Source organism: Melanotaenia boesemani, chromosome 14 (genome assembly GCF_017639745.1).
Source record: "Melanotaenia boesemani isolate fMelBoe1 chromosome 14, fMelBoe1.pri, whole genome shotgun sequence".
In the NCBI taxonomy this organism is placed as follows: domain Eukaryota; kingdom Metazoa; phylum Chordata; class Actinopteri; order Atheriniformes; family Melanotaeniidae; genus Melanotaenia; species Melanotaenia boesemani.
Window position 1 is genome coordinate 7,260,774 of NC_055695.1, and position 22,044 is coordinate 7,282,817.

The 22,044-nt window shown below is 39.4% G+C and overlaps 2 protein-coding genes across 3 annotated transcripts; both read left to right on the forward strand.

The window, feature by feature from the left end:
• The first annotated feature begins 105 nt into the window (after window positions 1-105).
• depdc1a (DEP domain containing 1a) lies at window positions 106-11,458 on the forward strand. 2 transcript variants are annotated; one of them, XM_042006916.1, is made up of 12 exons: window positions 106-312; window positions 2,703-2,968; window positions 3,048-3,192; window positions 4,938-5,068; window positions 5,209-5,339; window positions 6,127-6,174; window positions 6,347-6,484; window positions 6,865-7,854; window positions 8,608-8,780; window positions 8,901-9,077; window positions 9,643-9,849; window positions 10,695-11,458. In XM_042006916.1, the coding sequence occupies exons 1-12, from the start codon at window positions 259-261 to the stop codon at window positions 10,830-10,832; spliced, it is 2,598 nt and encodes an 865-aa protein (XP_041862850.1). In that variant the 5' UTR covers window positions 106-258; the 3' UTR covers window positions 10,833-11,458. The 2 variants fall into 2 exon arrangements, with proteins under 2 accessions (XP_041862850.1, XP_041862851.1); XM_042006917.1 differs by lacking the exon at window positions 6,865-7,854.
• A 2,872-nt stretch (window positions 11,459-14,330) lies between these two features.
• Window positions 14,331-21,881, forward strand: LOC121653436 (retinal Mueller cells isomerohydrolase-like). The gene is made up of 14 exons (XM_042006918.1): window positions 14,331-14,448; window positions 15,248-15,330; window positions 15,837-15,987; window positions 16,266-16,373; window positions 16,939-17,080; window positions 17,264-17,411; window positions 18,308-18,389; window positions 18,513-18,645; window positions 18,798-18,940; window positions 19,025-19,154; window positions 19,587-19,701; window positions 20,261-20,355; window positions 20,470-20,581; window positions 21,411-21,881. Exons 1-14 carry the CDS (start codon window positions 14,438-14,440, stop codon window positions 21,554-21,556), a joined length of 1,599 nt encoding a protein of 532 aa, XP_041862852.1. The 5' UTR covers window positions 14,331-14,437; the 3' UTR covers window positions 21,557-21,881.
• The last annotated feature ends 163 nt before the right edge of the window (window positions 21,882-22,044 follow it).

Here is a 22,044-nt window from a genome sequence, read left to right on the forward strand (position 1 = left end):
GAAAGGGTGCGCTTACACCGTTTTGCTCCTCCACCCTCAGGTCAGAGTTGCTCACGTGATCTAGATGTCGTCCAATCAGCTGCCAGAAGAAGACGGCTCGTAATTTTGAACAGACGGAGATCAGCCTGCAACGCGACGATGAGAGCTGCTGCTGTTAACGAGCTAGTAGCAAAACATCGCTGAAAATTTCCTCGTATAATGGATTTTATTCCCTCTCGTTATATCATTTGAAGAGAAAAAATATTTCCGTTACAATTTATGAACATGAGTTCTCATATCATCACTCCTGGACCGTACCGAGCCACAAAACTGGTAAGTTAACACAGATTTAGTGGTTTACACCTAGCTAACTGTTTCATTAACGTGAAGGGAAACGTTAGCTGAGCTTTTAAATACGCGTTTCATTTGTTTACAGGGGTATCGCAAAGCCTTAATGAATTTAAATCGGTCTTTAAAACATAATTTATTTCACAGTTACAGAAACGGGTTTGCACATTTGTATTCTTTGGTGTTTCACGAATTATCTTCCCCCTTCAAACAATAAGCAATCAGCTGTTTTCTCAGTCGCTCCGAGGGGCAACATCTAAACCATTTAAAAAACTGTGTGTGAAACACTAAATTACGAGACTTATTAGACTCTTTGACACATACTGTAAAGTTGAACTGATCTGTTTGCGAAGTAATACGATCCCTGAAATGCCTTTTGTGTGTGTGTGTCATTTTGCAATTCAATAGAAATACAAAGGTGGGACGACCAGATGTTAAAAGCAGAGCATTTAAAGCAGATTTGTCAAGCTCATTTTAGTCCAGTAGGTCAGAGCAGTATAATAACCTATAAGTTATTTTAAAAATCCACAATTTCCCCATTTGTTTTAATACAAATAAATACATTGTCAAGACGTTTATATTTAATGAAATGTGCTATTAGAAGATGTATTTTGAACAACCTGAAATTTCTTCAGTGCAATTTCAATAATATTTTGCCTCTGTTTTCCCTTTTCTTTTTTATTGCAATAAAATTTACAAATTACAAACAGTTAATCGCAGGAATCTGGAACTGAAGATTACACTTTTTCATTTTATGATTGAAGTAATTTGTCAAGAGCTAGAAGTTATTGTAAATGTACAAACGTCTACTTGCACTGTTAACATGGATATAATGTCATTGTCAGGTGTATGTGTGTCTTATGTTACTTGATGCTGAGAGGGACAGATGCAGACCAGAAATGCCCCGCAAAAAAACTGCTGGGCTGTGTGCCCTATCGTAGCCCTGTAATCAGTGTCTGTCACATGATCCTTTTTTTGCAAGAGAATGCAAAAGTACTGTGAGGTGATGCCTAGTGAGCAGTTAAAATATTCAGTCATGAAAAGAAATGGGAATTGGAGTTTTGTTTTTTATAAATCACTTATAAATAATATCAAATGCACTTTTTACTCTAAACACTAGCAGTCAAAACAGTAAAGCAGCAACATATTTGATACCCCAAAGTGCAGACACAGGTTTACTATTATTTTTTTAAGACTGAATTATTTTCCTGCTCAGTACTGTTTATTATTAAGAATTAAGATGGACCTGACAGATCCACCAGGTTGGACTTGCCACCCGATGGACTCTGTGAGAGCATAAAAGCTTCCTCATCGTTGTTGAAGGTGTTCTTGACCTGCTTTTTGATTTGATTAAATCATCCCATTTGAGCCAGAAGTGCAGAATTAAGTCTGACTACCACTTAGTTATGACGTACCCTCCTGTTTGTTTTCTTGCTTGTGTTGTTCTTACTCTCAGATGTAAGTTGTTTTGGAGAAAAGCGTCTGCTAATTGACTGTAGAAAAGAGTCACAAGAGAAGCCAGCATTATGTATGATGATGTATTTTTGACACTATTAACAATGTAGTAATTGTTAATAATGAGCAGTAGCCTACTGAGCAGTTAAATAATTTACAGTCATGAAAATGAATGGAAATTTGAGTTTTTTTTAATAAATCACCAAGAAATCATATTACTTACACTTTACAGTCTAAACATGAATAGTCAGAACAATAAAGCAGCAACATGCTTGATACTGGAAAAGTAACACCCTTTGGAGAGTCCTCAGGGAAATTTGGGTACCAGCAGCAATACAACACCAACAGTAAAGCAGGACAAGCACAAGATATAATATATACAGGTACAAAGCAAAATAGAGGCAACAAGGTGCAAGAAAAGCACAAATAGAATGCAATAAATAACAATAAGATAAGTTAAATAAAACAATATAAACAAGCATTGCACACAGTAGAGGTACAGATTCCCAGTTCACTATTGCACGTATAAGTTATTGCAACTGTTTGTATGGGTTATTGTGCATGTGTTGTATCAGGCGGACTGCACACCTCCCTCTCCCCCCTCCTTCTCCCCCCTCCCTCTCCCCCCTCCTTCTCCCCCTCCTGCCTAATGCAGAGTTGTACAGTTTGATGGCTCGGGGGACAAAGGAGTCTCTGAGCCAGTTGGTCCTACTCTTGGGGAGGAGGAGCCTGTTACTGGTCAGGCTTCTCTGTGCACTGATGACAGTGTGCAGAGGGTGACTGGCATCATTCACAATAGCCAGTAGTTTTTTTTATTTACTTTATAAACAGACCCCCCATCACACAAAAAAAAAACTTGTGAAACCTGTAGACGAACTTAGTTATGCCCGTCATATTCATCTGTCTTTGTCCTCTTTCAGTGGAATGAGGTGACACGTTTGTTTCGGGCTGGCATGCCCCTCAGAAAGCACCGGCAGAACTTCCGGCACTATGCTTCCTGCTTCACTGCTTCTGCTGCTGTGGACTGGCTGCACCAGCTGCTCCAGAACAACAGCAACTTTGGCCCTGATGTCACCAGGCAACAAACTGTTCAGCTCTTGAAGAAGTTTCTGAAGAACCACGTGATCGAAGACGTGAAGGGTCGCTGGGGAACAGAGGATCTAGAAGACAACAACATTCTGTATAGGTAAGCAATATGCAAAAGCCATGTTGTTGTTAAAAACATATATTTAGTTAAAGTACACTGAAAAGATCTTTTTCCCCAGATTTCCTTCAACTTCTCCTCTGAAGCCCATTCCTTGTCCAAATCCATCCTTGACCTCTAGCTCCATAAAGAAAAGACCTTCTTTCAGGGACAAGGAAGGTTTCTTCAAATTTAGAGGCATCAAGAAGCATGAGAAGGAAACATTGGTGAGTTACTCATATTATATGTGTTGACTGGTAGCCTTGTGGTTACAGAGGTGGGCTTGGGTCTGGAGTCCCCTGGCAACTAAGGTAAACCACTGTGGGCCCCTCAGCAAGGCCCTAACCCCCAACTGCTCCCCAGGCGCTGCAATCTGGTAACTAGGATGGGTTAAATGCAGAGAAAGAATTTCCCAGCTGGGATTAATAAAGTAGAATAAATTAAATTAAAGGGACATTGTACCATTTTCTGTTGTTTACTGACCACAATTGATGTCTGCGTATATATATGCGTTATCATTGTTGTACTATGACCTCTGCTAATGATCTGACACATTCTCGTAAGCAAAGAATTTTAGATTTGTTCGTATATATGGTGGATAAGTTGGTAGGGTAGCGCCATAACGGTCTGCCATCTTGAAATAACAGCCACTAGAAGAAGATCCATCCATCCATCCATTATCCTGACCGCTTATTCCATTTCGGGTCGCGGGAGAGCTGGAGCCTATCCCAGCATTTTAACAGGTGAGAGGCAGGGTACACCCTGGACAGGTCACCAGTCTGTCACAGGGCCCACTAGAAGAAGATTAAGAAGATAAACAAGAGCAGCTTACTACCTCAGCAATTTATAAAATCTGTTAAATTGGGCAGCATAACAGGAGATCCTTCTCAAATACACCAGCCTTGTTGGTACGGAAGTGTATGTTTACGTGGTTTCAATCACTTCCATAGTCATGGTAAACGCTGGTTTTCAGCCACGGTAAAGCCGGACTAAAAGCTGGTGGGAAGGCTTTATGAGCAGGCTTTTACTGTGCAAAAAGCTGGTGCTGTGTCGAGGTTTGCTTCACTCTGAGATCCGTTCCCCCTGTGAGAACCATTCTTCCCTCTAAACACAGAGGAACGATATCTGACTGAATTTCCATCCACCAGATGTTTTCCCCCTGTCTAATTATGTTATAGAGGGAACTTCTTCACCTGAGTGAACACTATTAACTATTGGATGACTGGCTTTCATCAGTAGTGTCATTACAGACAGAAAATGTCAATTTGAAAAAAACTGACATTTTCAAAGCAGTCAGTGACAGACAAGGCAGGAAGGATTAAAATTCAGAAGATTTTGCTCTTATTGACAGAAATCTTGCTGTTGACTACTGTACATAAGAGACAATCTTGGGTTCATCCAGTTTTACAAACAAGGAAACAGCATGGTGAATTTCATCATTTGATGGCCGACCTCAGGCCTGATCCAGATAAATCCAGGACCTATGTTTGGACAAATTCACCCTGGCGCCACGCGGCTGCCTTTTTATTTACACCTCTATAACCATTGTGTGAAGTATTGTAAAGTATGGAAAATTCAGACGCAGTGAAATTGATCTGCTCCTCCATGTTGAAAGTGTTGCAGTCTGCGCTGTCTAGCCTGCTGTCAGCTCATTGTCCCTCGCTGGTTGGTTGTAGTGCAACATTTCACAAGCACGAATGTCGCCTGTCACTTGGCTGGAGGAGGGCAGCGATTTTTGCCTCATCGCACAAGTTCCATAGGAAATGATGTAGAAGGAATGACATCGCCTCCCGTGTGTCGAGCCCATTAGAATGTGATATATGATTCAACATTAGATGGAAGTAATTCTTACACAATGTCCCTTTAAAACAAAGTACAAAATTTTAATTCAGTTGCAGTTTTCTATAAATGTAAAAACAGAAACACACAAACATCTCATAGTGGTGGATCAAGCTTTGTTTGTCTTTTACAGGAAAATGTAGATCCTGCCCTACAAGTACAGCAGGAGGGAGCAAACCAGTCTATAGAAGAGCAGAAGCTCCAGAGACGGGAGCTGACACCAGAGAATGAACAGGAGATCTGGAGAGACATCACCCTTACCCAGTATAAACACAGAAACTGAACCTTTTGTTGTTGCTGTTTTATATTTAGAAATGTTCTTTAAAGATAAAATGAGATCTAAGTAATGGTAAAGCAAGGAGGATGCTCTTCTGTAGCTTAATGTCTTTATTTTCTGTTTTCAGCCTGCAGAGGATTCTGGGTGTGGCGTCGCTTGATGAGGTTTTAAACCAGCGTTACGTAAACCCACAGAACATCATCCACAATATGACCAAGGTCAACAAGCACGGAGTTGTTACACTGGATGACAAGACAAGTAGGTTTATTAATTACCAACAAATTCCTCTAAGCTAAAGTAAAAGTAATCAGTAACTGAGATAGTATATCATACATGCACATTAGGGGTGCACAATATTTCAAATTTATATTCACTGTGGTATTGGCCTGCAAGATGTACATATCACAATGACTGCAATAAATAGTAGTCCCTATATTTACAAATTTCAAGGAAATGATATGATGTTCCAAACCCTTCTGTGCGTTCATGCTCTGGTTGCGTCAATGGTGAATGAAATGGGCTCTTGCTGTCCTGGATATCTGCTCCATGTAGATTTGCTGAGAAAATAAATCACACCAATGGAGTGTTGTGATGAAGGTAATCAAAGGAGCGACGAAAATGGCTAAAAATAACTGTATGTTGGCTATTTGGAACCATTTCATTCATGAGAAAGCCGGTGCACTACAAACATACAATACTTGATTCAACACCGGGGGAAATGTGATGAATCTCCTCTGCAAACTAAAATAAAACCACAAGGAGCTACACACAGTTCCTAAAATCTAGCATTAGTTAAACCAATGCTACAAATGCTGAGTCAAACAAAAGCTATAAAGTTTATCAGACGTCGGGAACTCCTAATGAGAAACATTAAAGTGGTATCAAATTTAATTTATTGCAAATCATATCACAATTTACAACAGCATTATTGCTTGTTTTGCTAATATTGTGTGGCCCTAATGCATAGAGTATTATTGTTTTACCATGTTACCTGTTCTCATCCAAAGGATTTACATCATATTATAACCTGTCAACCTCTTACTAGATGATCTTCCACACTGGGTTTTGTCTGCCATGAAGAGTCTTGCCAACTGTGAGTAGCAGCTTCTGCAAGCTCCTTTTACAGATTTAAACAATATAAACATTAAAACTTTGTCTTTAAAACAATAAATTGATTTTCTAAAAAAAAAAAAAAGTTTCTGCCTTCTTGGTTTATTTCCTTGTTTCCTTGTTTACCTGCTCAGTCTTGTGATGTTTATTTTCAGGGCCAAAGTATGACAGCGACCAGCCGTCCTATCCCGGCTTTGAAAGAGACGTCTTCAAAACGGTGTCTGATTACTTCTACAGCCTTCCACAGCCGCTACTCACATATGAACTGTACGAATTGTTTATCAACGTGTTGGGTAGGTTTGCTATTTCATGTTAATCTCCTTGGTTTTCATAGCGCTGAATGAAATAACTGACAGACTTCTGCAGGACCTTGTTACACAGCTGTGTTAATGTGTCCAGTGTGTGTTGAGTTCTTAATGTCTAACTGTGCCTTGTACTTCTAACAGAGTTATGGGATGTTTGTGGAGTCCTAACAGAAAAACTGTATGAGCAGCTGTACTTGTGTGTGGACTGATGTTTGTGTTGTCTGTGACCAACTGATGTTTCTGTGTGCAGTACAAGTCGGAGTTAACAAAGCCTTCTCCCCTCCCCTTCACCGTCTGCTTGCACTGACACTCTGCCTGCACTGCTCGCCTCTTTCTGCCTCTCTCTTCTCGTCTGTATCTACTTTCAGTGTTTTGTGGGTATGTCACCGCTCCCGCTAAGCTCCAGCATGGGAAACGCAAGAAGTCAGATCTTCCCGCAGTTCCTCCTCCAGCAAAGTCATCGTTTCGCTCCACAGAGTGTCTCCTCTTGTCCTTGCTAAGGCAAGGCTCATGCGATGAGGTGGAATCACCCATGAGTGACGTGCTCGGTGGGAAACTGCAGTCACGGCTAGCAGCACTAAAAGGAGGTGGGGACAGTCAGTTAGGAGGCAGCTGCACCAGCCTCAGTACAGTTGGATCCATGAAACCTCAAACCAGGAGCTGCTCTCTGGAACTCCTCCTTGATGACTCTGCACCTCTCAGCCAGCAGCAGCTTTTTCTTTCCAGTGACAGTCTGGCACCTTGCTCCCAAAGCAAGAAGAGCCAGGATGACAGTCCTTCTGTTGCAGCACAGGAAAGTCCCTCAGACTTTACTTCTGTGTTCAAAACTAATCAAATTACTTGCAAAAACCATCCAGGAGCTACAATTAGAAATCGAGTATCTGTGATATCCACAACTGGAGTACCTGCTGCACAGAGGTTGCGCTCCTTGCGGCCTCGCAGCGTCGGCAGCTGTCTGGACATCGTTGTAGAGACCACAGAGGAAGAAACCAAAGAAATCAAGTGGCAGGGTCGAGCAACCAGCTGCCTCAACGTGAACACTCCTGCAAGCCAAAATCACTCTTCCTCAGCTTTACATCCAACCTTGTCCTATCAGCCCCCCTCTTCTCCCCATCATCTTTTCTCCTCTTTTTCACCTGCTGCAACCAAAGTCCAAGGGTCCAGTGCTGCCACAGGACCCGGTATGTCTAGAAACGCCTCCAGTACCTGTAATCTTTGGACACTCCCTGCACCTGCTGTTGTCCGCCGCTGCCTCAGCTCTCTGGATGTGTCCAAATCTTCTCAGCCTGTTTCACTGCTCAAGCCTGTCTGTGTGCCCGCAAGAAACTTCCAGCATTCCCAACCCAGTCCTGAGCACAGTAAGACCCTCTTCCCTGTCTGCCTGCAATGTTGACGTCCAATCAAATTAACACCATCTAACACCTACTAATGAGTTTTCTTCTTGACTTGCCTTAGAAATATAACTCAAAGGGCAAAAGTAGGCATGCAAGTTGAGAAATGTCAGAAAACAACTTTTCATTAAGATTTTGTTTTTATTTTAAATAATCTTGTAGAATGTGTTATCTCAAAATACGGCCTTATTTTATGCCCTTAGTTTTCTGAATTGAGACAAATAAGTGGACAAAAAAATAAATAAGCTGCTTTCTTCCACTCCAAGCACCGTCATATTCTAGATATCATAGAATTGCATGGCTTTCCTTGGATTTTGACTTTCCTTTTACAGGTCTACATGGAAATCAAACACCATGTGGTTAAAAAGAGATCCTCCAAACTACATGCAAACATAGTGGGAAAATAAATATCAGGTGCCTGTAAAGCAGCAAAATCCCTGTTTAATATAAACTGTTAATGATGGCACACTTCACTCCTCTGAGTGCTGCTGCTTAATATCCTGTTACAAAACATACTATATAATATGCCCTTAAATCTTACCCAACTCATCTTGCATTGTAGTTGTAGTTGATTCAATTTACCATTCATCCATTTGTCTAATCTAGTAAAAGTATTGTGCAGTGATGGATGAATGTGGTTTTTAAGAGTGATTCTGGTGTTTGTTTCTCACCTGACTGATGAGTAGAAACGTGTCATCATGAATGTGTCTGTGTATGTAGGTGTTCTGCAGCCTCAGTGCGAGCGTGTAGCCATTGAGGCTTTGCAGCTTTGCACTCTTCTCCTTCCTCCTGCCTCCCGCAGGAAGTTGCAGCTCTTAATGAGGATGATGTCACGCATTAGCCAAAATGTGGACATGCCTCGCCTCCACCCCGCCATAGGTACCCGAACACTGGTAAGGAACTGTCATCCATATAGTAATTCATACTGTAAATCCCAAAATACTTAAACCACATTTGTGTTTCAGTGGTTGTTTTAATGGGTTTTGTATTATTTACTTTTTGTGGTTTCTCAGATGGTTCACACATTTTCCGGATGTGTCCTGAGCAGTGCAGAAGAGTGTGACTTGGACGAGCTTTTGGCTACGAGACTGGTGTCATTTCTAATGGACCATCAACAAAACATCCTCTCAATACCAGAATACCTGCTCAGTGCGATCAGTGATCACATACAATACCTACGTACAGCACAGGTACACCTTTAAACTGTTACCCATATGGACAGATGTAAACCAGATCTCGTAATTAATTTTGCACTATATGGTGCTATCAAACGAGTTTAATTCAATGCATGTCTTTTTAAAAAAAAAAAAACCCATTCAATACATATGGATTCAGTCTGAATATTTTCCTTCTAAATTTGAAGGTCTAGTTTGAACAGAGTAGTCCATCTGCGTCTTCATTGATCCTGGTTTCAGACATTTTTCTTAAATAGTCTTAAAGTTATATCAAGATTATGTACTATTTTATAATGAGGCAAAACATACTCTACTGTATGAAACTTTAAAGGTTGTACATCTTGTGTGTTTTCAGAGAACTACAGTCATATTTTCAGATTAGTGATAAAATTAATCAAGACTTCTGGATGTTCTTGAGAGTGTGTGAAACACAAATTCAGAGAAAAATATCACCTTGGTAACCTTCAGCAGCTGTTAGACCTGCTAAAGTTGTGTCAGTTTTACGCAAAGATGAATAATCCAAGGACAGTTTTGTCTGAGATGAGCACAGACATACTGATGTTTACTGTCCTCCTCCCAGGTCCCTGTCGACTCTGTTCCTAACACCGATGATGGCGATCCAGTCTGCGTGCCGGTACCGATGTATGCCTTCTGCCGGCAAATAAGTGGTGCAGAGTTCGAACAGCAAAAGCTGGAATCTTCTCAGAAAGCCATGGAAGAGTTGCTGGAGATCCTGCTGACAGACCAAAACATGAGTGAAAAGTGCAGACGCAAGAAACTGAAGCAGGTAATCTAAACCCTCCATATGCCTGGATTCTCTTAGGACATATGCAACTATATCCATCACAGCTAAAGATTCAATGATATTTCTGCAGCATGGGATGGATCGTTGTCTGACATGGTTACGTAGAAACTACATGGATTTAGCTAAATCATTTTGACACCCTCAGGTACCCCAAAGATACCCTACCATCTCACTTCCTATTATGCCAGTCCAAAACTTCACCACCACCTTGTTGGGATGTGGTGGCCATCCACCAACCATCTAGAACTCCACCCGTCTGGACCATCTAATGTAGCCCAGCATTCATCAGTGACTAGAACAGCTGGAAAATGATACTTGTATTTCTGAGCCCACACCAAATATTTCTCTTTGAGCACTGGCTGAAATAAAGCTTTATGCACAACTGCAGCTTCTGGAGTATCCTGCATGGAAAGGTTCTCGGGATCTCAGAGATGCCAGCAGCTTCAAATACCCGCTTGCTGTTCATCAGTGGCTTTTAACAGCTGCTCTCTTAATACAATGGATTTGCTGACAGGGGCTTTTGTTGATATTTCTTTATCTCAGCCTGTTTGTTCTCTGAATCACACAAACTTTTTAACAGTGCATTGATCTTGCTTAAGTTTTTGTGAAACGTTTTCATTCCCTATGCAAGGCATTGCTCTAATGAACACTTTCCATTTGCAGAAAGATGCTTCTTTAATCCCATACTATATGGAAACTGCTGCATACCATAAATGTTGTGTAATGAATGTATTTAGCTCTCATTCCTCTGAGTCTCTGTACTGTTGTCAACGCTGCTGCTCATCATCAGTGTTATTCCTGCTTTTTTATTATTGTCTTTGCTTCAGTTTCAGAAGCAGTATCCAGACATCTATAGACGCAGATTCCCATCCTCAGACAGGGAAAACAAGACCAACAACCAGCCAAAGATAAAACCCCCCCTCCTCGCCATCAGGAAGACCAAAACATTCGGCATCAGGAGTTAAACTTTTAAAAAGCTGAGGGTCACTGCTCACATTGCACTCCAAATCAGAGTTTTTTTCTTTTTTTTAACTCTTGCAGCCATAAATATTATTTTGAAAATGCCGTTATTGGTATTTGTGGGGGGGTTGTGTATTTATATAATGTGAATAAATGTGTGTATGGTAACAGCTGAGATTGATATTAGCAGACAAACAGATGAGCTGTCTTTTAAACTGTTCCTGCTTTAGATATGAAGTTTTTTTATTTTGTTTTCCTGGAAAATGTAGTCACCGTAACCAATTTCATTTGATTTCAGCTGGTAATTGTTTGTTGATTGTATGTGTGTGCATGCGTCTAAGGTTTAAAACAGATTTGGGAGGAAAATATGCAATTTTTACATCCTTGTCAACGTGTGCGTTTAAGATTTAATTTATTTATGATATATGGGAGCATTGCTAGTTGTAGAAATATTTCTCATGTATTTTTTCCATAGTTTTTCACTTATTTTTATTACAGATGCTCTAGTTTTGCTTTAAATGCCCTTCCGTGTCTGAGAAATACCATGTTCAACCTGATCTTTTTCTGAGTTTATTCTTGTTAAATGCTTCTTTTTTCCCTTGCATGCATTTGTGATGTGTTTTTAGATTGTTTATAGATGAAAGTTATAGTTTGTTTCTCGGAGATCTTTAAGCTTCACAACCCCCCCCATCCCTGTTTTTGTTCCCTGTTTGAAGAAGCATTTTGCACTGGGTTTAGGGGGTTTTTGTTGTTTTTTTTTTTTACAGAATATTACAATGAATAATTTGTAGACATTTCCTCAAACACCTGACAGCTGTTAGGTTCCAGTAGTCTGTAATTAATCATAAATAAAAAATGTTTTCTTTGACTTGTTATCTTACAATTCAGTGGCATTGTCTGAAATTATTAGGCTGTATTACTGCCTAATAATTAGAATAACTGGCTGCATGTATAAAAGACATAAATGCCCAGTTTTGTCAGTTTGGTACGAGATGCTAGCAGGTCTCTGGTCAGTTGAAGGTCTGAAGTGTTTGAGGAATTGTAAAGAATATAACTTTTTTTTTATTTATCTTGAATTTTATGAAGTATTAGTTGTAACCTGGTGTTTGTTTATACCTCAGATAAAATGGTTCATGTATGTGTGGAAGCATATACATTCATCAACAGTGTTTTTTAGCTTTAACATAGGAGTTTATAATGTGCACCAACAACTTTTCAATGTTTACTATGCAAAGTTCTGGGAAATAAACCTGTTCAGCTCTGTTTGACTAAACTGCCTGTTTTCATTTAATTTATCACAACTGCACACGTATATGATTAATTATAGTATGTAGTCTTTATTGATACTGTCTGGACCCTCAGACTTAATTGGCCAATGAGACCATACAGCAGCACTTACTGAACATGTGATCGTCAGGTTTCTGCTTCATCTTCAAGTAACCCACAAACCTGATCTAAACAGGACTATATTTTTGTTGGCATGTGAAAGGTACAGTGTGTAAAAATAACTGACACCTAGTGGTAACAATGAGCATAGAAATTACTCAAATGTGGGTCGAGTGCTCGTCTCGTAACCTGAGAGTTGCTGGTTCGATCCTCGGACTGTTAATCTCATGTGGAGGTGTCTCTGAGCAAGACACCCAACCCCAAATTGCTCCTGATGGGTTGTGGTTGAGCACCTTGCATGGCATTTTTTCCACCATCAGTGTGTGAATGTGACGTATAATGTAAAACACTTTGGGTATCACCAGGTACAGTAAAGCGCTATATAAATACAGATCATTTACTTCAAATGTCAAGCACAGTTGTGAATGGATGGTGGCCTTCAGTGGCCAAACTTCTTCCCGACATAAAGATCTTTTCATCTGAGAGTAAATCCAGTGGTCACAGGTGCAGCAATGACCTAGTTCAGCAGTGGATGTGTACTGTCTTCTAAGTGCCTTTTAAGGCATTATTTATCCCAAACAGTGCTCCAACACCTATCAAATGAAGCTGGTACTGCAAAGCTGTATGTAGATCCATGGCAAAATAGGATAGAAAGGATTCCTTCCAAGAGAATAAAAACATAATTTTAGTAAAAGGTTTAAATAACAACAACAACAACAAAAAGCTTTTACTGAGGTATTATATTTTTCTGCCATTGATCTTTGATTTTTTTTTTTTTTTTTTTTGCACACTACACTTTTAAGCTGTTGGGAAAAACTTGAGTCTTTTCTCTGTTGCCGGTCCAACTAATCCAGGTCAGCTTCTCCTGACTACATTACTCTCAAGTACAAAGGTTTCCACTAAATCCTAGGTTAAATTTCTAACTTCTCCTAAAGTTTGTAATGTAATCTAATCTTAATTTAAGAGGCTGCTTGGCACTTTGTCCAGACCATAGATGGCCAAGTACGCTTCCTTAAAATAAAATCCCAACTTCTCTCATGAAACAGTCACTAAATCACCTACGACTCATAAAGGCTCTCTCATAGGGATGGATTTATGTCCAGTCAGCTTCTTTTTTCTTTGTCTCCATCTCTGGCTTCAAAATAACCAGGATGAAGATTAACCTACAGCTTTGAAACAAACTTGAAACAGACTGGTCATGTTAGACTGGCTTCATCCACTTCTTATATAGTTACATCATTTGGTAATAAAACAGAAAAGTCCATGAAATTTTCATCACTGTTATCCTCATAGTGAAACTTTAGTCAAAAGTCAGCAGCATCAGTCCTCTGAGGAATCTTTCTTTTGACTAAAGATCAAACAGTTAAAATATTTCAGTATGATCGGAAACAGCTGTCTCAGAAAAACACAGCCCACAGCACCTCAGCTTTATAAAACTGTTCAAATTACTCTCTATAACCAACATTTGTAGTCCCCAAGTTGTCAAATATTACAATATTTTGTTCACTCTGTCAAATGAAGCTCATATGTTGTGGTATGATAGACATTTCTTGGGTATTAGCATTAGTCTGATGGATCAACAGTGTCACACACTCACTAAATGACAGATTACTGCTCTTTTAAACCTTTTGTATTGTGACTCCTCTTTTATTCTGCATCCAACCATCATTTATTAAGACAACAGACAATATAAAAGAGACAAATGCATTGGCTGATTTTTGTTTTCCTGATACTTCTCTCTTTTCAGAAGAACCAAGCGGAAAAAAGTGTTTGCCAGAGCTGTCTGGAACTAATTAGACAGAATAGTTTCTCCATGCATATCGCCTTCAAACAACACCAATATGCTGCCTTTAAAAGTTGACTTTTTAGTTTGACCCACATCATTAGTAGGTGGGAGTGTTTGTGTTCCCAGGTTGACAAAGACTTTGTTTAGGTGCCTGCAGAAAATTCTGCATGGAGCTCAGGGGCCAGACGGCTGAAAGGAGAGGAGACAAAGCTGGTTTGTTCGGCTCTGGTTAAAGGTGGGGGAGGCGGGGGAAGATTTTTGAGAAGAGAGGGAGAGAAAAATCTCTGAAAAGGATAGGAGAGGGGGTGACGAAGGATTGAAGAAAGGAGGGGAAAAATAAAGAAGGGAGAAGGAGGGCTTAGTTTCTATCCCTCATCACAGGAAGTCTGCTTAGTTTAAATCTAATCTTTCTTGTGCGAACAACTTGTGTACAGCAGCATGGTCAGCCGGTGAGCAACACTCTATTTCTTCATTTCTTTAAAGGTAGAAAGTTAAATACTAAATGAAAACAGCTTTTTAAGGCTGAAAATGAAAGGTTCGCTGGAATGAAAGAGGAGAAAGCAGCTGGCAGATGAGTGTTGTGCTAAAGAGGAAAGTTTTTATGATTCTTCTGAAGAGATTTTAGATAATCCAGTTTTTCCTACAAGATTTTTATATTTTTGTACTTTAAATAGCAGATAAGCTCAACCTTATAAAATATTTTAATAAGTTAAAAAAGCAGTTAAAACATGGAAAAGGCAGGGACTACACACCAGAGGAGGACATTTCAGCTCTCATTCTACCATTTTAAGACGATCAAGATGAATTGCAGCAACATTTTGCACAAACAGATCCATAGAGAAAAACAAAATGTCAAGAAAAAGAAAATAAGAGGCTCTTAATAATAAAATGAAAGGGTAAAAAAGAAAAGTAGAAAAAAGAAGCAAGGGCAGGTAAACAGAAAAAGCTTGCTATGGTAAAAACAACAGACATCTTTTGTTTTTTATTGCAGAAAGAAGGAAACCGTAAACTCACCACACAGTCTATTTAAAGCTGTTTTTCTCACAGTTTTTCTCAGCCAAGGGAAACTGTAAACAAGAACTTGTGAAATACTTTAAATTTCCACGTGTTACTCAGTCCCGGTGGTATTGAAACCATTTGGTCAGATACTGTTTTCAAAGCCAAGAATGATTGTCTCTCAGCTAAGCCATTAAAAAAAGAGAAGGACTAGCTCAGTTATGAAATTTGTTCCTTTCTCTCCTCCTTCAGGGTGGAGCATCCTGCTGCAGGATACAAGAAGATCTTTGAGACAGTGGAGGAGCTGAATGAACCAATAACTACACAAGTCACCGGTAAGAAACATGCTAAAAAAGCCTTCTTGCAGCTAAACAAGCACACATACCTGACACATCACCCCAAATAATCAGTTTTAGTCCCAAAGTTTTGATTTTCCACATTTACATTCTTAGTGCAGCAGACTGATTTGCAGTAACTAAAATCGACCTGTTTATAATGGTTAAACTGAAATGATGCTTAAGAGCTGTGATTCTTGAATTATTTATGTGCTTTACTGGAGACTCAGAATAAATAGAAGCTTTAAATGAGTGCGGTAGGCGCTCTTTAATGACCTGTTATTGAACTTAACAGTAAGTAGTGCTGATGAAGTACCATTCTAAAGTAAAGTAAGTGAATAAGTAGAACGTCATGGTAATCTAGTTACAAATTACCTCTGAATTAGTCTTATTATTGAAATATTCTTATTAATAAATTGTAAGAATTTAATTTGACACAAACATTTTCCTTGTGTTGAGTCAGAAAGATCAGAATGTTTACAGCATGTACCTTCCCGTTCACTCAGGTGTTATCCCGTCATGGCTGGGGGGCAGTCTTCTCAGGATGGGTCCAGGTCTTTTCGAGGTTGGGGATGAACCTTTTAACCACCTTTTTGATGGACAGGCTCTCATGCACAAGTTTGACCTGAAGAATGGTCAGGTGACGTACTACAGGAGGTAAGAATCCTTCTCAGTACCTTACAAACGCTGAAGGTTTAATTTGACTGTCTTGGTTCTACAATGTCCAGTTTTCATACTCCTGATTTTACATGTTTTATTCTCTTTGTTCCACAAAGGAAGTTGTGAGTAGGACTGTGTCCCTTGCAGTTAAAACACAATACAAAAACAGTAAAACACAGACCAAGATCACTGGGTTTTTTCTAATTTTATGAGCATGGATTGAAAAGAGCTGCTTTACTGGTTGTTAGAAGTATGAGGCTGATATTTGTGCTCAGATTCATCAGAACGGATGCGTACGTTCGAGCCATGACAGAGAACAGAGTCGTCATCACTGAGTTTGGCACCACAGCCTATCCAGACCCCTGCAAAAACATCTTCTCCAGGTAACCCCAAACATGAGTTTTCAGCTATTGTTCAATATTACTGCAGTTTAGTCGTTGGCTAGATACTGTAGGGGCTCAATATCTGACCGGCTTATACTTTCAGATGTGATTTACGTCATGTTTAGGCACGTATAGCAAAGTGGACATGATTAGCTCTCTTGCTTAGATAAGACCAGAAAAGGTTCAGCCTTTTCAACGGCTATTTGCCAGATTGCACACAAACTTTTCCTTGTTTTGTCCATTTCATAGCGTTTGTTTTCCACACTTCTCTTGTATATATAACCAGGTTCTATAAATTTTAAACATTTACTTAATGAATTTATAATTGTGATGGATTGTTTGCACTGACTGGTTCCAGCATTTTTCATGTGAATATTTATTTAAAGAGACTTTCTGGATAAAACATGTTTAGGTTGTCAGATATGTCACCTGAAAACAGCTGATCGACCTGATGGTAAAGTGAAACTGTAGAAATTATGACAGTTTACTGATGTATTGAGGATTTCAGATGTTCCTGTGAGCATCCTGAATCATTATGTTGTTTTCCTTGCTCTTATCTCTTTAGGTTTTTTACTTACTTCAGAGGCATTGAGGTGACTGATAACTGTTTGGTGAACATTTATCCGATTGGAGAAGACTTCTACGCTGTCACTGAAACCAATTACATCACCAAGGTTGATCCTGATTCCCTTGAGACGTTAAAGAAGGTGGGAGCTGATTATAATTGATTGTCAAGGAATTCTTGTTTTTTGTTTGTTTGTTTTTGTAGTTTCAGGGTTTCTAGACTCAATTAACTTATAAAAAGTGATAGTTGGGCATTTTGACATGACTGAAACAATCTAGCTATGGAAAATTTGAGATTTTATCATCTTGGCATATTATTGCATCAGGTGGATCTATGCAAATACGTCTCAGTGAATGGGGTGACGGCCCACCCACACATTGAAGCAGATGGTACAGTCTATAATGTCGGTAACTGCTTTGGCAAGAACATGAGTCTGGCTTACAACATTGTCAAGATTCCACCTGCACAGAAAGGTGAGTAAGGACCAGAACAAGCTTGTTCTACACCTGCATACGTACAGCAGCAGCATTATAACTGTTCCATATCTACAACCAGATTCATTTGCAAGAAAATTATATGCTATCTTTGGACTTTGTTCTTTTAACTTAATCTTTTAAAATCGGATGTTCCAGAATAAAAGAAATTGTGCCAAATTTTAGAGATCTTTAAAGTGTCCGAACTGGAATCGTTCTAATTTACTTCTGCTTCACGTTATCAGAGTTGGCCTATGCAGACATAATGTTCATATATTGCACTAATTTGGAAGTAATTTAGACTCACAGCTATATCATTCCAAAGGGACATTCATAGTCATCCTTTTTTTAGGTGAGCCTAAAACTTTTTGCATACATGCTTTGTGCTATCATAATTTATTCTTCTCCAGTAACACAATGCTTATATTCTCACATCTTAAAAAACCTCTCAAAGGTTTCCTTTACTATGAGTGAAAAAGTTGTTCTAATAAACCTTGTGGTTGCAGAAAAATACTCATTTCATTATGGTTATTAAATTATCTAGAAGAAGCCTAAAAAATAGGTCGGGGCTCAACTGTTTAAATAACATAATGCATTTTTAACTTGTGGGCTTTTGACTGTTTTAACATCTGAACTTTAAAGTGGCTGGCTACAATAAATGTAATAAAAGATAAGAAAAATCTCAATAGAAGACTGGAAACGTGTCATTTCAAACAGACTCAAATATTTTTTGTCTTATATTTTATATTTGAGTTTACAAGGAGAACAATTTCTACATCATGTGGCCTGTTTGGAAGCTGATTTAAAAAGAAAAGAAAAACATGAAGACTACAAAACCATCCAAAATAACCAAAAAGGAGAGAAACTACTAAAAAGATGTATTTGTGTGTCTCCAGATAAGTCAGACCCCATAGAGGAATCCCAAGTTGTGGTTCAGCTACCGAGCAGTGAGCGGCTGAAACCCTCCTACATGCACAGGTACACAGTATGTCAATATACTGAATATTATGATAAAATTATAATAAAGCACAGCAGTATTTCTCCCTCCTTCTTTATCTCTAACATTAAAACAAATCTCTGTCGCTTTGTTTGCTTCTGTAGTTTTGGGATGACAGAGAATTATTTTGTATTTGTGGAGCAGCCGGTGAAGATCAACCTGCTGAAGTTCCTGTCAGCTTGGAGCATCAGAGGAGCCACGTACATGGACTGCTTTGAATCCAATGACACTATGGGGGTAGGCAGGGACAGAGGATGGGCAGAGGTTGAAATCTGGAAGCTCTTTTGTGTTCTGGGTTTGCCATTCAATCATTCACTGCACAAACACGAGCACTATCAGCACTCAACACATTCATTATGCGTGTTTGTGTGTTTCTGTGTGTGATGAAGACATGGTTCCACTTGGCCACGAAGAACCCAGCAGAGTATATGAGCAGCCACAAGTTCAGAACATCAGCTTTCAACCTCTTTCATCACATCAACACCTATGAAGACCAGGGATTCGTCGTGGTGGACCTCTGCACGTGGAAGGGGTGATTGTAAAGCCCTGTGTGTGTATGTGTGTGTGCTGAAATGTTTAATGTATGTTTCATGCTAATGTGTCTCTTGCTTTGCAGACATGAATTTGTGTATAACTACCTGTACCTGGCCAATTTGAAGGAGGAGTGGGAGGAGGTGAAGAGAGCAGCAATGAGAGCTCCTCAGCCTGAAGTCCGACGATACGTTCTGCCGCTGGACATCCACAGAGTGAGCCAACACACACGCTGCCAGCTTGGACTGTCCCTCACTAATGTGTGTGTTATCACGTCAAGAAGGATCTTTATCCTGGTCAACATGAAGGATGCTGGAGGAACAGCATCACTTAAATGGCTATTAACATGCACAAGAAAAGGAATTACAATATTATGAAAATATAATTAGAACTACATAGTTTCTATCTCAGATGGGACTTCTTGAAAAAAGGATTAAAGTACTTGTTTTATATGTTATTTAAATGTTATAAATAAAACCTGGTAATCACTGAAACATCAAACTGAGGGTTTTATGACACTTTCTGTTCTATTTGCATTTGTCTCATGTCACTTCTACTCAATCAGGAGTTCCCAATTAAAATTTTCCTTTAAAAAAAAGAACAAATAAGACATTTATATAATATCATGGGTGTTTTTTTATGTCCAGGAGGAGCAGGGCAAGAATCTGGTGTCACTTCCCTACACCACAGCAACTGCTGTTCTTCACAGCGATGGCACCATCTGGCTTGAACCCGAAGTCCTGTTTTCTGGACCAAGACAGGGTAACACATGCACGCACACACACACACACACACACACACACACACACACACACACACACACACACACACACACACACACACACACAGTTCAATCACATCATGTCACACATGCATTTATAATAATAATAACCTTTCTTTAACCAGATAAGATAATGGCATCAGTCCATTTTAATGACAAAAAATAGCACTGCCTTTGAAATTTCCTTTATGTACTGCATACTACTGTATATTTATTAAAATGTCAACTATCAAGTTTCAGGTCAGATGACTATTTGTACCTGTAGTTAGATTAGTTTTGTAGTCAGACAGATAATGACATCAATTACGACACAAAACATACAGCAAAAATAAAATATAAAAATGCCCATCTACTTTTAGCTGTGTTGCTCAGTCTATAGAAGCACAATGCTCACAAGTTATACCTCGTTATAGAGGTGAGTAATCAGGCTTTTGCTTAATACAAAACCAGTTGGTATTATTAAAGGGGACTAAATGAAAATTTCAGTACTTTTACACTAATGTGCTTGCTTTCATGTATCACTGCTCATGTCTGTCTCAGCCTTTGAGTTTCCACAGATCAACTACTCTCGGTGCTGCGGGAAGAAGTACTCCTTCGCCTATGGCCTTGGACTGAACCATTTCATCCCTGACAGGGTAGGAGCACTTTCATTATTCCTAGTGGGAGATGAAGGCCGACTCAGGGCTTGCACGTTAACAGGCCTCCGTCAGTGCACCTTCCTTTGTCAGCAGCTGCTGGTTTTTCTGTAGATCATCAAGCTGAATGTGCAGACCAAAGAGACCTGGGTGTGGCAGGAGGAAGAGTGTTACCCATCAGAGCCGCTGTTTGTACCAACACCTGGAGCCACAGAGGAGGATGATGGTAGGATCCTAGCTTTTTTGAAAAAAACTAAGAAACCCCATCATAGCTTCAAAAGCTTGCAAAACCACCTTTAGGAACAACTTAAAGTAACTTCTTTCATACAATGTTAGGTCATTGTTAATTCTTTGGTTTATTGTGATAATTGTCTAGTTGTATGACCTTTATTAGGCCAAGTTTTAGCTGAGAGATGGCGTGACATATGACTAGAATATTTTGGTGAAGTCGACTCAGTGATGCCAAGATGTGCCTCATACACAGGCTATGAGGACACATATGACTGTTAGAAAACCTTAAGAAAGTGAATTTTGCATAATATGGGACCTTTAAAGCCCCACTTCTAAATTTTGGCAAATATTTTTCTCACCTTGGTGCCACTTAAAAATTGTTAATTCAGCATCCTTCTTCCATCCTGTCTCTTCTCTGAGCTCTCTCCAGCCAGTAAAGGTCAGTTTGAAGTTGCCTTGTCTTCTCACCTGCTGTCACTTTTTCCTCTTTCTTTACATTGCTTCTTCCAAAAATTTTCTCTTGCCTTTACTTGATGGATCAGCCATGGTGCACTTTCAAAATGGCCAGTGTGGTGCTATAAAGCAAAATGCCCTGGGCTTGAAGAATAAGTTGTGAAGTGCTGTTTCTCAACCTCAGGATGCTAGAAGGCAATGATGGCCCCAGGAATGTGCATAATGAATGTCAGTTTGCCATCAAAATAGTTTTAAGGTCAGAAACTTATGTAGCAGTGCTTTTAAAAAAACAAATCAACTACATGTCTGATCTTAAATATATCTGTGGTGGGACTCCTCACAGAATCACTCCCTCTGTCTGTCTTCTGCAGGTGTGTTGCTGAGCATTGTGGTGAAACCAGGTGCAGAAAGACCAGGATTCCTGCTGGTCTTGGACGCTACAAACCTAAAGGAGCTTGCCAGGGCCACGGTGAACATCATCATCCCTGTCACTTTTCATGGGATGTACAAACCATGATCCCAAACCTATCGTCCTAAACACTCCGGTCTCTTCCTGTTTCTTACGAGCTAAAGAAATAGTTTGTAGCAATATAGCTGCTAAGAACCCGAGAGTATATTATAAAAATTTGATTGAGTGGCTAAATAATATGTTAAAAGTAGTTTCTATAGCCCCCAGGTTAATTGTAATAAAAAGTTGACCACTATCTTGCAGCTGGGGGTTAGAAGCATCAATGTGTACAAAAACATGTTCTGTTTTATAAACAAAAAGGCTTAGAACTGAAATGACCAAATACAAACTGTATTTTGCTAAATATATTTTAAACAGTTTTATGCAAATAAAAACTCATTATATTGACCATATCAGAGTTCTAACTACTTCTTATAGTGGGCTTGTTTTGACTGAGGATTCAGTACTTCATCAGAAAATGAGACATGATAATCCCGGCAGTTGTGACAGAAATTCAGAGTAAATTAAAGGTTACGTATTTGCTGGTATGTTAGCTA

What these genes read in the sequence shown, in the direction of transcription:
- depdc1a (XM_042006916.1), top strand. Translation starts at nt 259, where the DNA reads ATGAACATGAGTTCTCATATCATCACTCCTGGACCGTACCGAGCCACA. An exon ending in GACAACAACATTCTGTATAG is followed by an intron (nt 2,969 to 3,047) that starts GTAAGCAATATG and finishes CTTTTTCCCCAG; the next exon opens with ATTTCCTTCAACTTCTCCTC. An exon ending in CATGAAGAGTCTTGCCAACT is followed by an intron (nt 6,175 to 6,346) that starts GTGAGTAGCAGC and finishes GTTTATTTTCAG; the next exon opens with GGCCAAAGTATGACAGCGAC.
- LOC121653436 (XM_042006918.1), top strand. An exon ending in AAACCCTCCTACATGCACAG is followed by an intron (nt 18,390 to 18,512) that starts GTACACAGTATG and finishes TTGCTTCTGTAG; the next exon opens with TTTTGGGATGACAGAGAATT. An exon ending in ACCATTTCATCCCTGACAGG is followed by an intron (nt 20,356 to 20,469) that starts GTAGGAGCACTT and finishes GTTTTTCTGTAG; the next exon opens with ATCATCAAGCTGAATGTGCA.